Raw genomic sequence first — 18,711 nt, 5'->3', positions numbered from 1 at the left:
CACACTGATCTCATGGCTGGAAACCCTGCTGCAGAACTGCTGCATGCAAACTATTTGTCACTTATGAGATAAGGTCACTACAGAAGGGAGGACGGCAGCCAAAGAAGATGCTTGAACTGCGGGGCTCTGGCTCCTGCTGACAGGCTCACAGCCACAATCAGCTACCACGATTTATATCTGCTGAAGTGTGAAGATTAACCCTCATATGGCAGAACCGTTGTGTGCAAATACACTATGGCTCAGTTTCCGAGACATGGATTAAGCCTAATCTTAAACTAAACTTCTTTCAGTTGAGATTTCTTTACTTTTCTGATTACTTAACAAAATCAGCTTACTATCACCTCAAGAATATTTCAAGGATAAAAGATCTGATGTTTCAACAGGACCTGGAAAAACTAGTGCATGCATTCATCTTTAGTAGGCTTGATTACTGTAACAGCATCTTTACAGGTCTACCTAAAAAAAATCAGTCAGACAACTACAGCTCATTCAGAGCTCTGCTGCTCGAGTCCTCACTAAGACCAAAAAAGTGGACCACATCAGTCCAGCTTTGAGGTCTTTACACTGGCTGCCTGTCTGTCAGAGGATAGACTTTAAAGTTCTGATGCTGGTCTATAAAGCTCTGAATGGTTTAGGACCAAAATACATCAGTGACCTCCTGACCCAGTATGAACCTTCCAGATCCCTCAGGTCATCTGGATCCGTTTTTTTATCAGAGTCAGAACCAGACACGGAGAAGCTGCATTCAGCTTTTATGCTCCTTATATCTGGAACAAACTTCCAGAAAGCCTCAGATCAGCTGAAACACTCAGTTTATTTAAATCCAGGTTGAAGACTCACCTGTTCTCAGCTGCATTTGAATAAAGCACCAAATCCACACTAAAGCTTAAATTTCAAAACTTACATTTTAACTACTGATTTTATCTACTGTTCTGATTTTATCTGTTTTGTTTGTTTGTCTGTTTGTTTGTTTTAATCAATTTTAAATCATGCTTTTTATTTGTTTTTGTTTCTAATGTCTCTGTAAAGCACTTTGAATCACCTTGTTGTTAAATTGTGCTATATAAATAAACTTGCCTTTATGTCTATGACTGGACTTAATGCATGTCTGTGAAACTGGCTGTATGTCTGCAAGGCTGCAAGGTGCAGTGGGTCAGGGTTCGGAGGTAATCACATGAAATCCTGGTCGTGGAAGCAAATAAAAGCCTTGAAGTAAAAATACAAACACGGAGGTATAAAAATAATATTATGCAATTTATCATCAAGGTTAAGTGAGACAAAATCCTAAATGTCTGTGGATTTCCCACACAGTTTAGACTGTGTAGCACACTGTGGTCATTTTTAAGGGTGTGGTGAAAATATTGCAATTAGGAGCTTTCAAAAGTTTCAAGACAAAATTAAAACTAGTTACAACTAACTAAAACAAACCTGATTATTTGATCAAATTAATAAATTTTCTCCCCCTCCTTTCAGAAAAAAAACAACTATATTTAAAGCATATTTCTCTCTGCTGTGCCCGTTCATTGATTAAAAGATGCAACCTGATGAAACAATAATTATCACACTACAAGAACAGGTTGCAAACTCATCTGTAGCGCATCATCGGCTCATTTACATGGAACAAACTGACTACACGGCATAAAAATATCTCTCGGCATCGCTATTGTTTGAGGCTCGAGTCATTCGTCAGGCCGGGTCACATCCTGACAGACAAACCTGAGCGTTTCCTGGTGTTACATAAGACAGTAAGAAAAAATAAACATGCATTACATAAACAGAAGAATGGATGCTTGGCTTTATAGACACAACTATTGACTAAATCATTTCTCTGAAGACTTCTACAAATAACTGATGTCTATAGTAATAATAATAATAATAATAATAATAATAATAATAATAATAATAGTAGTATTGTTATTAATTATTATTATTATTATTAATAACAACAACAACAACAACAACATTATTATTAATATTATTAATATTATTAATAGTAATAATAGTAATAATAGTAATATTAATATTAATATTATTATTAATAATATTACTAATAATATTACTAATAATAATAATAGAGCACTGCAGCTTCTCTGCAATTAACCTTCTGAAATGCTGTGTAATGCCACAAATGCTTAAACTTGAGTGGAGGGCTACTTATTCGTCTCATATGTATTCGTTCACCTCTTAGTCCTTAATAAGAGTTTAAGAAACCTTCATCAAAGGAATAGAACCAACCCACAAACAGACCGGACCTGGGTACACCAGGTTACTTTCTTACCTTGGGGACTTGGTGGATGTCGAAGAGCTGAGGAAGTTTGAAGCTAAGCATGTCTGCGGGAAGCCTGATGGCACCCCTCCCTCTTTGACAAACTTCCCTGAGCCTGGCTCGCCCCCCACGGCAGAGGACGAGCCACACAGGGTAGTCAAACACTGGTATTCTCGCCGCTAGGTCTGTTCTGTTCGGGTCCCATTTCAAGCAGCGCGCCCAGCCCTGGCTCCACCCAATGCCACTACTGGCCCCAATCCCACGCCACACAGGAAACACTGCAGGGACACAAAGACATGCACACAATCAGACAACAAGAGAAGAGCAAAACCTTGACTTCCCCACACTGGTTCCCCATAAAAAATAACAATATTGTTTATGATTATCCATACAGTTTTGGTTGCTATCAGTCAACAGTGATGTTTGGTGATGCACCTGTGCATTTTTAAGTGTCAGAGACTTTATTGTTAAAATATTTATACATGACTTATGAAGTGATGATCAGATTTGTTTGGTGTTACTCTGATTGCATGCAAAACCTGTAATTTAAAACTAATTAAATGCACAGTATTAACTGATAAAAGACATAGCTTTCACCCCCCCCCAAAAAATAAAATCATGCACTTCTTGCACCATCATCATCAAGATTTTTTATTTTTACTTTCAGAAAATAAATTCCAGTAAAAGGTTGAAGACAGAAAGTGGCTAACAGCTAATGTGAATTGTAATTTAGGGCACTGAAGGAAATGATGATGTGCTCATCATTAAATCTGACCACCTGCTTTGTTTTGATCCTTTGATCCACTGAAATCCACTCACACAAACGCACCACACCGGATAACTGGTTCATCTGATGGCCCCCACCGTTAAAGTTTATATGACAGAGTCCTCGAGTGTGACATCTCTGTGGACTGGAGCAGACGCTGAGAACAATCGCGTATTGTCGTCGCTCTTGAGACCTACCCAGACATTGATTTGAAGAATGCCCGGCATTGTCACACTGCAGAGGCCTGTGACCAAATGCAAAAATGTAATAAGAACATGTTTGTGCGAGCCACGGACTCGCTGACCACTGCCCACTGCCTCACAATGGGAGTGTGAGCATTGCAACTGGATCATGTGGCAGTGGAAGAGGGCAGCCTAGTCTGATTTTCTTTAACAATTTGTGGACAGATAGCAGCATTATTTACCTTTGGAAGTAATGGCAGCAAGATAGGAAGGCCAGGATGGTCATGACTGTTAAATACCCACTGCATTGTATCTAACAACATCTAACCATTTCCTTCTCCAAAAATGTATCTTCTGCCCTGTTTTTACCCGTGTCTGGTAATATGTATCGCACTAACACCTTCTGAAAGTTGAAGTAATGCACCTGAAAGAAGAACACGTTTAACTGCCAAACACAGGAGTGATCAAACATGTGTAGCCTGGTGAGGTTTGATGCTACGGTTAAAACAGGTTAAACGTGCACAGCAAAGACTATTGTGACTGAAACAGAAGTTCTGACAAACGGTAAAGCTAGCACCTTACAAGTCTATCCCACTATGCACACACTCTATAGTATTAGGCTCGAATTGAATTAGTTTAGGGCATTTCTGGCCTCAGTTACCATACTCGAAATTTTTTAAGTAGTTTGGAGAACATGAAAAAGAGTTCAAGGTGTCCAAATTCCCCAGATCTCAGTCCAGTTGAGCATCATCCCCTCTGGCAGGGTGAGAGCAACAAGAAGGGGCCGCTGCTTACTGCACCCCAGCTGCAGGCCCCGGCCTATTAACAGTGACAAAGTGCGCTTTGTGGAGGCTAAAGCCTTGAGAGTACAGGGACCAAAGGATGACTGTTACACGCTGCACTGGATGGAAATGAGGCATCTCACAAACACACCCACACACACACACACACACACAACAGAGTCCCACCATTGCTCAAGTGCTCGGTGCACTAGCATGCAAGCACGCTGGCACAAATCCTGCATTCACTATGGCTGGAAAGCATAGCTGCACACAAACAACTTATAATACCACAGCTTGAGTTAATAATAAAAGCTACTGAAAGCCACAAAGTTCACACTTAGAAAAAAGCTCATTTAGATTCAGATGATTGGCAGTGTGCCACCAATCATTTAGTGTGAGATGTAGGTGTGTTTTTGTTGATATATAATATAAAAGATATGTTTTTATATTGAATTCTAGACAGATCAGTCAATGTTTAAATGTGAAATTAAATATGAAGCCAGCAGGAAGTTTCTTTCCTTCTTCTTGGGACTCTCATGTTAAAGTTTAACAAAGTTAAAAAGCATATTTACAGCTTGGTACACAAAACAGTTTTGGCCTCTGTGGATAATTTCCTCCTTCCCAACAAATTTATGGGTCGGGAATTTTTCACACTGATTATACGTTCTGCATCCATAAGTCCACTACGGTCTGATTGATGCAAATGTCATCATAGAGTGTGAGTCCAAAGGTCCGTGCTGCTGTTGTGAGTGTACGGACTCGTCTGCAGAGACTGCACTACGACACATCAGCGGCACTTATGCAGAGGGAGGCTTTAAAGAAGACGTCAGAGAAATAGAACAAGAATAGAACAACAGAAGTTGGCCGTCACATCTCCAGGCGTCTGTGTCTTTATCCACAGCAGAGTATAAGGCTTCCAGCCTGCATTTGTGCCTTTCGGAAGCATTTCTCATGGAGTTATGTGACAGGATATCTACCGTAAATTATCCTGCTCCATGGTAGAGACCTTAAAAGAAGATTTTGCTTTAGTTTAAAGCACTCGGGTTTCACTCTCCTGTTCATCTGTTACTTGGGGCTGGGCAGTGCAGTGGTGCGATGGTTAGCACCAGCTGGAAGGTCCTGGGTTTGAATCCAGACTGCGACTGTCTGTCTCTCGCCTTTGCCTGCTAAATTATTTCAAGCAATACTACAATAGAGCTGGGTATCGTCACTGATTTCTAGAATCAATTCGATTCCGATTCACAAGGTCCCAAATCGATTCGATTCAATTCTGGGAATTTTGCCTCAGACAGTCAGAAATCTTATAATTCAGATCAGTACATTTACATATTTTTGCATCTATAAAAAGGAAGCTGACACACGCAAGACTTTATCAAAGGTGTGAGCATCACAGCAGAGGCCTTTGTGTCAAAGTAGCTGAAGATAAACCACAGAAAAACATGAAGGCGATTTTCCTGGCCTGGGATTTTATAAAAATATTCTGCAGTACATCAAAAACGAAAGAAAACCATTAATCAACACATGAACATTACCTCTGAAGTTACAACGGTTTTATTAGAGACACAGCTAAGCGTTTTGCATTTTGCATAATTTTAAAAAGTTTAAATTTGTTCAGTATTGAACGACAGAAATTAGGTTTTCTTTTTGGAAGTATGTAAAAGGAAAAAAAACTAATTTGCTTTAAACTGTAAACAACGTGCGCAACAAGCAAGCGAATAATGCAGAAAAGATTTTTAGACGGGAAACTGTTCTTTAAGTATGCAGAGAGAGCAAGAGAGAGAGAGAGAGAGCTGTGCATGAAGTGTGGTGGAAGCAAAACAGGAAAAGTCAGAGTGAATTCATGACGATGTTTATGTGAAGCGTAGTTTGGATCTTCTTTTGCTGCTGGTTCGGTCAATATTGTTTGGAGAGACATCAAACTAACAGCTTTAGAATCAGCGCAAAAAGGACGTAAAAACAAAGCGTGGACCCATCGAAACATCAGAATCAACGAGCTGTCGGCTTTCAGCCCCGACCGTGTCCGTGCCGTCGGATGAGAAAGGCGACATCTCACTGATTCTGATCCATCAGCGGGTCCACATTTGTTTTTAAGTCTTTGTGCAGAATCCGTGTAGCTGCTCTCATTTACTGTTTTAGCTGTTTGGTGGTTGTTGAAATTTTGCTAGGTTTAACCTGAGATTCTGGCGTTTTGGGCAAAATAAATTTATATTAAAAAAATCGATTCAGGATTTTAATGAATCAATATCACGTTATCTAAGCTAGAATCGATTTTAATTGATAAATTGATTATCAAAACCCACCCCTATACTACAAGCTGATCGGATATTGAAAACTGACAAAAGGTCTTGTGTCTCCAAGATCTGAGCTCTTTACATTACTAGTTTATAATAAAAGTGAACTAAACATTTGCCAGGTAAATGCTTTGAATGTGAAGTTCCAGCAGAAAGAAATATTTGTCTCAATTGAACAGAAATCCACTTTTTTCTCTGGAATGTCGCCAAAAACATCAAGTCCACAATAATGCAAATGTACAAATACTGCAATACTTTAGTCAGTGGGACACAGGCTCAGTCACCTCCAGGTTAGACACTGACTTAATGCATTTAAAAGAACATTTCTGAGATAACCATTTTAGGAAACAGAAAGCTTGAATGGGTTCCCAGTTCAGCTTCAGTGCAGGCTCAAAGAAAAGCATCAAACACAAGAGGCAACATCCACCTGTAGCCTGAAGCTCAGGACCAGAGCCAAATCAGCACAACATGCTGAGCAGTCAATAAACAAACTGCGCCTGAAAAAGCTGATAAGCAGTCAAATGAGGGAGTGCCACCTTTTTCTTTTTTCTACACAGCTTTGGATTAGAGGATGTAACCAAACAAGTGGAAAAGTACTCTAGTAATGAACGTGCCAAAGACACTACAGCTCCATGACCGGCTCAAAACTCGAGCCTCATCTTCACCCCACCCTTCGTCCTGAGGCCCTGCTCCCTCTGCAGATTAACTGAGCCATTCGGGAAGCAAGGATGTGTTCAGATGGTAAAACGCACACGCACACATTGAGCCTCATTAACACAGACGGGAACAAAAACAAGGTTTAAATCCTGCAAAAATATCAGTAAGAATATCTCCCAAACGGTCACCCTGTCCACTACACGCGAGGTGTTTACATGTGCTTGTCTGTGAGCGCTAAAGGCACCCACACTTTCTTGCTCAGGCATTTTCACTGGCCTGAGGTGTCAGACTGCACATTTCCCCAAAGTTATGCACGTGCACTCTGCGCTGCACGTGTGACGGTGTTTGTCAGCATCTTCAGGCTCTGCTCAAACACGTCCAGGACAGAAGACGACAACCCAACAGAACACATACAGTAAACATTTCAGAGGGCTCGCCGTCGGTTATTGCACCATCAACCATTCCCATTTATATTAACAATTACATATTTTATGAGTAAGTGATGATTTTCATCCTCTAAGCATCCACCCAAGAGGACAGGCCCGCACAGGCTACAACCGCCTGTTTACATTCAACCCATGAGAAAATTAACAATGAGCAGGGAACCAGTTTTTCAAGTTAGGAAAACTCAACTGTTCCTCAGCACATGCAAAGTCTGAATGTGTCACATTAGGTCCCAGCAGACAAACTGGTGTACAGCAAATTTCACGCTAAGCTTATTATGCGGAAAAACTATTTTAAACATCGATTTAGTGTTTTAAGTCTTTTATCAAGCTACATGCTCACAGATCAGTGGTTCAATTTCACTAGAACACTTAATCTACCGTCTACTAGAGCTGGATAAAACTAAATATGTAACCTAAAATAATTTTATAGATATATGAGACAATGTTGTCATTATGAAGTTGACTGAACTCATTGAGAATTGTGCTGTGCCAGAACGATCGTGTTGTTGGGATAGCGGTAAAGCCGCATTGGGTTATGCCGACACATACAGCGTAGGAGGCGCGCCTGTGCTAATATTTGAGCTGCTGCAGCCGCAGACACCAGCGTGTGTGAACGAGACAAAAGACAAAATGACAGCAGGAAGTGTAAATAAAAACTGGAGTGACAGTGTCACCAAACACTGACTCACACAGCCCGAGGATCAAAAGTCGAGGTGTTGAAAAGAAGGGTCAGAGGAATTCAGCAGTGTGGAGATACTTTGGCTGTTTGAAGCCTGGCAAAGAAGCTGAGCAGCCCGCACTCCACACTGCATCGAAGTTTCCACAAAGGCAGGATATACTGTGGATATACACGATGCCAGTAAAGCAGAGTCGAAAATGTCGACTTTAAGTGGCTCATTAAACTAATTGACCCTCATTATCAACTCCACAGACGGCACTTTCGCAGCTATACATGGAGTGGAGAGAGACAGCTGAACAGCTGTGTCACACTTCACTACCATATCTGATTGTTGGTCAAGTCACACATCTGATCCATATAAGGCCGACTGCCCACTTGAATTATTTGGAAGAGACCAAAGAATTCAGTTTAGCATTTTCTTGTGTTCTTTTGTAACAATTGAAACATTTAACTGGTCATAAGGGCACAGTGACACTTTTATGTCAGTTCAATTCAATTTTATTTATATAGCACCAAATCACAACAAAAGTCGCCTCAAGGCGCTTCATAGATACAGAGAAAAACCCAACAAGCATATGACCCCTATGAGCAGCACTTTGGCGACAGTGGGAAGGAAAAACTCCCTTTTAACAGGAAGAAACCTCCAACAGAACCAGGCTCAGGGAGGGGCGGGGCCATCTGCTGCGACCGGTTGGGGTGAGAGAAGGAAGACAGGATAAAGACATGCTGTGGAAGAGAGACAGCCTTGTTGTCAGTGTGCTCTTATTTAGTGCCACATGTCATTTATTTTAAATACATCATTTTGTACAGTATATTTAACATGTTCAATTCAGAAAGTTTTTGTTTCCATATCATTCTCTCACCCACTCAGATAAAAGCTATTGTCAAGCCAACTTTTCTTCTCATTGGGGGACCTTCACAATTAAAGTTCGAATATCAGGTGGGCGGGGCTTCTGTGCTTACAGCCACAGCAGTATGCCAGAGATGATCATACTGGGGAGCAGAAACCAGAATGACACAATCGCTCATTCAGCTCACAATCCATCTCTATTCACAGGCTTTCTGCCTGCAAACTGGCAAATATGACCTTGACTGCAATTTCGTAAACACCCATTAATGATGTCTGGGTGCATGTTTCTCTAAAAATCTGGCCAATACTCTGGGAACAATTCTTCTCTATTGCGGACGGACACCTTGCCGGGGCATAAACTGCCTCAAACGGATGATTTAGAGCAAACTAAAGCCTCAGCTTTGGTTTGTATAGGAGCTAAATGTTTTCAACTTTGGTTCATATAGAACCCACGATTTGAAAATAATATATTAGAAAAGCATTCACCCCAGAAAACACAATAAAATATTATTTTTGAATATGTGACATTTCTTAAAGCCTCAGCTAACTTATTCAGTTTATTTGTCAGAGGTATTCTGTTCAGAGGAAGTCGTCTCTCCACTCTGTCAGGGTTTTTGGCTTTCTATCGGATTAAAAGAAACAATCTTGGACATCTTTCACCACTTTCATAGAAAAATGAATGACCACAAGCAAAACTAAGTACCCACACACTAAATGTGGATGCTTTTATAGCACCAAACACTACCAAGCTGTGTCCCATCAGTGTCAGTGATAAGTATGGATGCTGACAAGACTGTACTCTTATTTAGTGCCATTATTGATTCTGCTTACAAGTAGTCTTGTAAGATAATATAAAATTGATACAGGTGGGGAGATGCTCTACTGCAATAATTCTGACATCATTCTTTGCAAAAGAAATCATCCAAAAAACATAAAAGGAAGTGATAATGTCTCAGGAATGTGACTCTAAAACAAAACTGGAACTGGCTTTTGATTCCGAGAATCCAGCATATAATGATGTAATGCTGAAAACACGATGCAGGAAAGAAAAAAATGCACCAATTCCTGGAAGCTTGACTATAGCTTGACTGCACATTAGGTGGAAAAGTGAGGTCAAATATGTGGCTTCAATCATGCTTGATGCCTGAAAGCTTCATGCTCACCTGCAAGACGACTGGAGAACATTAAAGTCCCCATCAGCATCCACGCAGAGGGCGTCTGCTCTATGACTCAAGATTATGACTGAGGTTTAAATGCTTTTTAGATAGAAGGTAAGCAGGCTTCTTGTTAATAATCCAAAAAACAAGAAACTGAAACATAAAAACAAATGATTGTGTTTCTCGGTTACATATGAACTACGCAACCCTGACTCAGTATTCGAGGTTACTTTGAAACATAATGGGATAACCCTGCGGACTGAACGTCCGCTCACTCGATCATGTGATGTGTTTTGTAACTTCCCTCTGGTTGAAGTCACGCTGCAATGCTTCTCCTAGGTGTTCCTACTTCATCACGTCTTTTCTGGTAACCGATTACATGTCACTGCGCTCTGTTATGAAACATGCTGATTTGACTTCCTGTGCCAGATCAAAACACTAAATCACTATCAGTTCCTTCATTTCTATTGCATTATTGATTCAAGTGGACCATTGAACTACCCAGTTCTGAATACTTGGCACAATCTAATAGAAGAGTCAGCCAGGGAATGCAGTATCAAATGGAAACCAGCTGACACATTAAACATGATACAAAAGAAAACAGGACCGCTTTGACTCCAAACTGACATAAGGCAGCAACTGCCAAAAACAATGAATATGTCTAAACTAAACAACTAACCTGGGAAAAAGCCTGCAAATACCTGCTCAGGTGTCAGACTTCTCATTTTGTGCAACAAACACATCTTTTGCTGCACAAAAACTATTGTTAAATCCAAAAGATAGCAGAATTTCTCTAATATTTCTGACCAATTCATTTTTGTTAAAAACACAAAACACAGTTACTCTTCGCATAGTCGTGTTTGGAGGACATACAGTGTCGAAATAAAAAAAAATACTTAATAAAAATGCTAATAAAGGCTCCAAGATAAAGTAAAAAAGCAACAATCATTTTGTCAAAGACACTTTTATGTTTTGATTTTCCACTGTAGGGAAGACTAGCAATGCCAAAACCAAAACTAAATAATTTGTTTTTAAACGTAGGCAACAATTATTCTAGAAAAAATTATATTTTCTGATCAAATGTATTTATTCATTTGCTTAATCTGGTTTTCTTTTATTAAAACACAAAAGGCCACAACTCCTAACATTCGTGAACCTTTATTTTAATTATTTTTCTATTATGTTATTTTTCTATTTTTCTTTTTTAAAGTTGTTTTTGGCGACAAACATAAGTTCTTTAAATCGTCGTGGGGGAAAAAAGTTTCGCTCCTCTGGCAAGTTCTTACAATGTGGAAAAATCCATGCTGGAAAAACACTGCAAGAGTATTCGCCTGAACACATCTCCAGGGAAACGGTTCGGGAAAACATGTTGGTCACATGCAGCTAATTCTCATAATAACCGTCTCCGTTCTTCAACAACGTGTGTTCTCTGTTTTCTCCTCTTTTTCTTCCCAATTTCCTAAACGCTACATTCCAAGAATTCCTACCCTAACAAAGCTGGAGGAAAAAGAAAAAGGGTCTAGATGCTGGACTTCCAGCCAAACAACAGTCTCTGCTGTAAAGAGTCACAGCTGCAAAACTTCAATCTTTCAGCGACGGACCAAAAACAGAGAGTGAAATCTTAGTGTGTGTAACGCAAATATTTTAAATGCGCAGACGTACCGCGACCCTCGGGCATGGGGAGGGATTCCTCTCCTTCAATCCGCGTAAAAACGTCTTCCTGTGGGTGACAACCAGGGCTGGGTGTCTTCACTTTCCCGTACCTCGGCTTCACTGTGCAAGGTCTCCACACAGACTCCTTTTCTCTTCTCCCACGCGAGCCAGTAGGAAGCGCCGCTTCGTGCTCACGTGGATCGCAGGAGTAACAACAACACGAGCCATGTGTGTCCACCCTGTGAGCGCGCGCTACTGCTGAGTGACAATGGTTTGGTGTAAACCGCGCCCAAAATGGCAGATTTGGTAGTTTCCCTACTGCACATATTTGTATATATACACATAGGGAGGCATATATACTCAGATTTACCCAGAGAGGTAGGAGCAAAAATTTCCATATTAAATGGTTTTATATAGCTAGATGCATGGGGACTGAAACTTCTCTCCGGGTATTCCAGCTTCCTCCCACAGTCCAAAGACCTGCAGTTAGTGGGGTTAGGTTAACTTGTTAGTGTAAATTGCCCACAGGTGTGAATGTGAGTGTGAATGGTTGCCTGTCTCTCTGTGACAAAACAGCAACCTGTCCAGGGTGAACCCTGCCTCTCACCCCTGGCAGCTGGGACAGGCTCCAGATTCTTAGTCTTTTAATGACATTTTGTACTGCAGATGATGAGATAATCAGTCCTTACAATTTTACACAGAGGGAAATTGTTTGAAATTGTTCCACAATTTGAAGATTCTGCCCGACTTTACTACTCTGTCCTTCAAAGATGCTCTTTTTATACACGCAGTCATGTTACCGACCTACTCCCATTTAATGAGGAGAAAAATGTTCCTCGGCCTGCTTGTTTTTACTTCACTTCATTTTTCAGCCTTTAGTTGCCACCTGCTGAAATTGTAAATACTTTGAAAATTTAGAATAGAATAGAATAGAATAGAATTCAACTTTATTGTCATTGCACATGTCACAGGTACAGGGCAACGAATGTTTGTTACCATTTTAACAAACATTTGATATGTTTAATAAACAGAACTGTGGAAAAAAATATGTGTTTATGACATTTGCAAAATATTACATCACATTTTTATTTACATTTTACACAGGACTGCAGCAGTTTCTGAATTCAGGCTTGAAGTATGAAGGACTGAATATGACAAATTTACAAATTCATTCTATCATTCAATTATTTATTTATGTGCATGGTTGGTTTTGTATAAGGTATGGCATAGAGGTCATAAAAGTAAAATAATGTAAAACTCATAATCTAGCACATTTATGGACTTTACTTTTCTGCATTCCTCCTAATGACCAGTAGAGGATGAGGCCTCTGTTTGCAAAATAAACAAACAAATAAATCAATAAATAACTGTTGGCTTTTATTTATGAGCTCAATAAAAACGTTACTGATAATTTTATGTCGTCATTCACTTCTCTTAGTATTATTTGATACAACATGATCTATAGTAAAAAGAGACTATTAAGCAGAACACCCTTTAGGGCATTGCTTTCAATGAAAACCAGTCAACTCAAGCAGAAACTAATGGAGGCAGGACGGTAAAGAGGAAATAGTAACCGTGGGAAAGAGTAAAGTCCTGTGAATCAGTAACGTGGGTCTAGTGGAGGAAAGAAACAGTACATTTATTCAACCACTGAGGACTTATAAGTGCAGTTTTGGGTTTTTTTGTTAAGTAAGTAGTACTTTTTAAGCATTTGTTGATGTTTAGGAATGTGCAGTATTTTAACATGAAAGTTAATAAGTGATTATATTTGTGGATGTATACTATGAAACACAACCAGCAGCACGGTGGTGCTATACTTAGCACAGTTGGCGAAGGGCGAGGGTTTGAGTGTTTCTGTGGGGAACTTGCATGTCCTCTGCAAGGCTTTTCTCTCAAACTTTGTGTCCAAAATATAGCGCTTTGTGAGGGCTTATCATATTAAGTAAGTAAATTTTGGCCATTTCCATAAATGCTTAAAAAAACAACTTCCACTTCGTTAAAACAAAGCTTATATTAAGCTCAGTATGTGCTGCGTTATGAAGCCACAGAAGTGGCTGTTGCCTCAAGCACAAACAATAATTACTGACACACCTGGTATTAACTCTCCCTCCTTTATGTTGGAGATGTTTTTGGCTCCAGGGCTGCCCAACCCTTTAGACCTACACAGCAGTGTAACACTATGACTCAGCTCTTAAGGAGATGTACAATTTGGATCAAGTGCAACACCAGTCAGTAGGCCCGTGCTCCACCACTACAGTCCAGACTGACACTAACTAGCCTCCAAAGATAGCGTGGTAAGTATAGAACAAAACACAAGCAGAAAGTTGAAACAAGTTGAAAAGCAGGTCATCTAAAACCTGTAAGCAGATAGATTAATAAATGATTATTACAACTGTAAAATTTCTTAGGGAAATAAATTTCTTATTAAAAAATGCAAATCATTTTAAAACGACTTCATATAAGTAACTGCGATACTGACCTAATTACTGAGTAATAATTGGTCTATAACTTTCCTTCTAAGCTCTCGTTTCATGAAACACTAAAACTGAATTGATAAGAAGTTTGATGATAACAGGTAGTAAATATCAATTAGCTTTGGGTGTCTTGCTGTTAACAGTAAAATATGGAATTGTAGTGAAATGTTTGCAGCCTAAATAAAGCTTGTTAAAACATACATGATCTCTCTCTGCTCAGGTCTCTGTTGCCCTGTGGCGTATTCACTACCCTTATAGATATGACTTGCAGGATTAGCCCCATGTTTACTGTTCAGGTTAGTATTCAGTGAGTTTCCACAGGAAGACTGCAGACACATGTGACAGATTTTGGCAACACTGTAGCTGCCAATTTGCTTTTTTTTCTTTTGTTAAAAAAACCCTTTATCGTGAGATTAAGCATCACATTACCTCGGTAAATGAAATAACAAAAAGCATCTGATCATGACTCACTTTTGACCAAAAGCTACTTTGGTTTGTTTTGTTTCTGCAGACCTGTAATATATTTGAGGTTTTAACCTCGCAGTCCTCACTGACTTTGAGACTTCCTCAAACACCACCATGACAAAACGTCTTTGGTTTGTTCCAACATGTCTAAACAGCCATGAGATGGACTGTTACATAATGTGGTACACGCATTGATGCCGCTCAGAGGAGTGATCCTGATGACTTCCACTGATCTGCTGCTTTTGTCTTTCAGTAAAAAAAAAGAAAATTAAAAATTACTGAAAAAAAAGTTATGCCAGCAGCCCCTTCCACCCAGAATGTGGCCTTCCTTCCTTTAGAACAACATTTAAAATATACATTGACAAAATAAAGAAATAGCCCTAAAACATTTTATGTTTCTATGTCATATCTTTTTGAGAAGCACAGATTTAACTACCTTCTTCAGTGCTGCTGTACTTGAGCTGTGTTTGAATTACAGCTCCTGGGTCGTTGCTGCCCATATAAATAGTGTTGACCTGTTAACTGGACTGCACCATGTTTCTCTGGCAGTGGTGATATTTTGTAGTGCAGTTTTGCTGTTGAATTTTAGTTTTCTTTAAGAGGGTTTAGTTATCATTTTATCCTTTGTTTGCTTTGTTGATCTTCGGCAGCTTAAACTGACAATGTTTTTGTAGTTTGTTTCAATACTCATGTCTTAGTTTATCCTCCTTGTGTGTCTTAGTAAGGTTGTGTTGCTGGATTCTTTCACTTGATGCTTGAGGTAGATTCTGGCCTCAAATTATTATCAAATAGTCTCATATTCATTTTATGTCAGTAAAATTTAAAACATTTTTCAAAATCTCCTGTATATGAAAATGTCTACTTGGTCAGAGGGAATTATGCTGCATGTTAACAGGTGACAACCACCAGAATCAGGAGGAATCATCATCTGGAGAGGATGCGCTCACTGACAGCATCATCAAGCCATGATTGTCTCATGACAGAGACACAGTGATGTCAGTGATACTGGTTAAATACTGGAAGTCACTCCCTAATGCCTCAGCAAAAACATCGCACCTCTAGCACGGCGACACTTCCTCAGGATTACAGTTACTCAAGTTGCCTGTGACTTGCTGTCACTTCTACTTTGCACACGATTATTTACATCGGCCTTCTCATGAACCTGCAGGGAGACTCTTTTGTCTAAGCTTTGACAAGATAGGACATCCTGTTTTATTCAGCGCCAGACAAACATTCAGTTTCACTGCCATCATACGTCCTGTTTGAGTTCATCCAAACTCACAACTGTGTGACTTTAAACACAAAGGACATTTTAGTTTCACGCATGCCTTCCTGACAGCACCGCTTCATTTCACTGCACTATTCAAACCAGCTGTTTGAAAGATTAGGAAGCATCGAGACATTTCTTTGCCGCATCATTACTGGCTAAAAATGTTAAATTCCAAGTTGGAAACTGGGCTCAGTACTACATATGAATGACATACTTGCCAAAATATGTCACTGATGTTTTAAGGCTGCTGAAAAAAAAAACACTGCCTTTGCTGTAACGTTTTGTCAAAATATATCCAACAAATGAAAAACACCCACGTCAAATGCATCTGTAAAGCACATTACCATGCATTCTTAAAATAGCCTTGCATATTCACCAGAAAGAAAGAAAGAAAGAAAAACTGAAGGGTTGGCCCCGCCTCCTTTAACGCAACATTAGTTATAAAACTCTCCAGCACATGTGCAGTGACCCCCAGCTGCACATGTTCCTCCTCCCTGAATGAGATCATCAAGTTTGTCTGTTTGGTATTGTCTCAAGTTCAAGTTTGAACGTTTCAGGGCTCAAACATTAGCATTAAATAATTCCTTAAAAATGAAAAGCATATTAAGAATATTTAGTTTTACTTTGCACTGTGTCAGTAATCATTCAAAATGATATCAAACACATCACGAATGAGCTGTTAATACTTGAATTCAATGAGAAAATGACACAAGTGCTCCATTCAAGATGAGAGGATTCAGCCAAATGCATAAAAAGTAACGGAAAAAGTGCTGATAAGCACAAAAACCGGACAGTTTACTTTCATGTTTATGTTAATGATGTGTTGCATCTTTGCGTAAAGGTTTACGATCATGTTTTACATGTAAAATTTGAAGTAATTTTAACTCGGCTGTAGTGATAGCTTCTGAAATTACAAATACTAAAAGTAAAAGCACCTTAAAACCACATTTGAGTGCATATGAGAAACGCGTCGCGTTACTGTGCAAACTGTTAATCAGAAGCAGCTTTACAGACTCTCCTGTTATTATTGTAAGTACATAAAAAACGCTAAGCAGGAGCACGCAGGCGCGAAAGCGCGTAAACAAAGCCTGATGGAGGACGCGCAGCGCAAACACGTGTATGGCCTGAACATTGCGACACAGCACATTTGTACGGTTCCCCCCCCCGCAAATTCCTACAAGGAGTTGCGACTTACGAGGAAAACCCTCCAGTTTCACTTTACGGGAGGAAGGGGAGTGGGTGCACAGAATCATTACACAGTTCCTAGAAAGAGATGCACCGAGTCGGGCGGGCGGGGGTCCCTGCTATGAGGAGAAATCGTCGCCGAGCTTATGAGAATCACAGCAGGACACAGCGCTCGAGTCTAACCCTCCAGCTTCGTGTGTCCGTTCTTGGGTGATTCCGGTAAAAACAAGAGAAGAAACATTTTGGGGGGAGGAAAGAAAAACTTCAATTTCCATCAAAATGCTCCATTCGGTTTCGTTCCTGTTGTATCAAACACGACCCCTCCTCTACTCCTCTCCCTTTCCCTCTGCACATTCCTGCACTAACAAAATAAAAACACTGCCGGATCCACTACTGTCGGAATCCCACCCCTCGGGCTGGATGTGGGGAAGAAAAGAAACCTTGTTTTTCACGATCGGGAGACAACAAGAGGACATGAGCTCCGGAAACACCGACAGAGAGGGAAACAGTGACAGTGACAGTATGAAACAATGAGGCATACTGCTAAACTATTAACAGAAACAAATGCACGAGAGCGGCGATAGGCGCACGTGTAGATTTCAACCACAGAGAAGTTACTTACGCATAAACTCCAAGCAGGCGAGACATTTCCACAAAGCGAGCACAGACCCCTGCATGGACATTTCTCACACAGATTACAGATGCTTTAAACTAAGGGGGATAAATCTAACAAGTTTCGCGTATGTTTAAAGCGTTCATCCTGTCCCTGCAGCCCGGTCCTTCCACTCCAAAGTCCCTGCAGCTTCACAGCTTCATGAGCTCTCAGAAAGAGGATTGATTCGGGTCAGCGAAGTTTCCCAACCCCCTTACCCAGCAAAATAAATGGGCCAACGCCGATGCCAGCCGCCTGCTGCTGGGGTGGCACTGGCTCTGCTGCCAGGGGATTGGTTATTCTGTGTGCTCGGTCAGTGGTGGGCACTGGGCCTGGGACAGAGAAGAACACAAGAGATGGAAGAAAGAAGAGAACGAATGGCACATGGAGACCTAGTTTGAGAGAGGCCTTGGATAGATTTGCAGAGTTGAGAAGGTTTGGGTCACTCAGGTTCGCTGCAGGGATTTTAGATCTGGAATTTGAGTCTTTGTGTTTTTGTTAAAGTCAGAGTCCTACTCAAGTGCAAAAGCTTTAGCATCAAAATATTCTCAAAGTACCAAAAGATCTTAACTATTGATTCACTGTCACACTTTTATGTTGCAGCTGGAGTTTTATCTACACTGCTCAACAAATCAGGGGAATAATGCAAACTCAGTTACACTTCATGGTGATTCCACATCACCTGCTTTGGTGCAAATCAAAGTGTCAACAACAGCTGTAGTGGGGAGGGAACGTGACCCCCAGATAGGCTTTTGCAGGTGGTTGCCCCTCCTGACTGATGTCTGTCTAGTTTTGCTATCTTTCAGTGGGACCTGTGCACAACTGGCACAGGGCAGCTCGACCGGGATTACTAATGAACACCAGAAACTGGCAGGGCTGCTGCCGGTTGGCCCTGCTCTCACCGATGAAAGCAGACTCACAGTGAGCACGTGCCAG

At 40.4% G+C, this 18,711-nt stretch overlaps 1 protein-coding gene across 2 annotated transcripts in view; it reads right to left on the bottom strand.

Annotated features, from left to right (window-relative positions):
- Window positions 1-18,004, bottom strand: part of paqr6 (progestin and adipoQ receptor family member VI) — a 31,587-nt gene extending 13,583 nt beyond the window's left edge. The window contains exons 1-2 of one of the 2 annotated variants that reach the window (XM_087848491.1): window positions 17,746-18,004; window positions 2,279-2,544 (exon numbers count right to left, since the gene is read on the bottom strand). In XM_087848491.1, coding sequence (XP_087704617.1) covers window positions 2,279-2,544; window positions 17,746-17,806 — 327 coding nt within the window. In that variant the 5' untranslated portion in view covers window positions 17,807-18,004. Of the gene's footprint in view, window positions 1-2,278; window positions 2,545-11,738; window positions 11,895-17,745 lie in introns of those variants that run through there. The other variant, XM_087848492.1, reaches the window with a different exon arrangement.
- Window positions 18,005-18,711: the final 707 nt, after the last annotated feature.

This window comes from Neolamprologus brichardi, chromosome 11, assembly GCF_056152115.1.
Source record: "Neolamprologus brichardi isolate AB-2024 chromosome 11, ASM5615211v1, whole genome shotgun sequence".
NCBI lineage: Eukaryota > Metazoa > Chordata > Actinopteri > Cichliformes > Cichlidae > Neolamprologus > Neolamprologus brichardi.
Note: the sequence above shows the minus strand (reverse complement) of the source record. Positions and strands in the feature narration are given on the sequence as shown.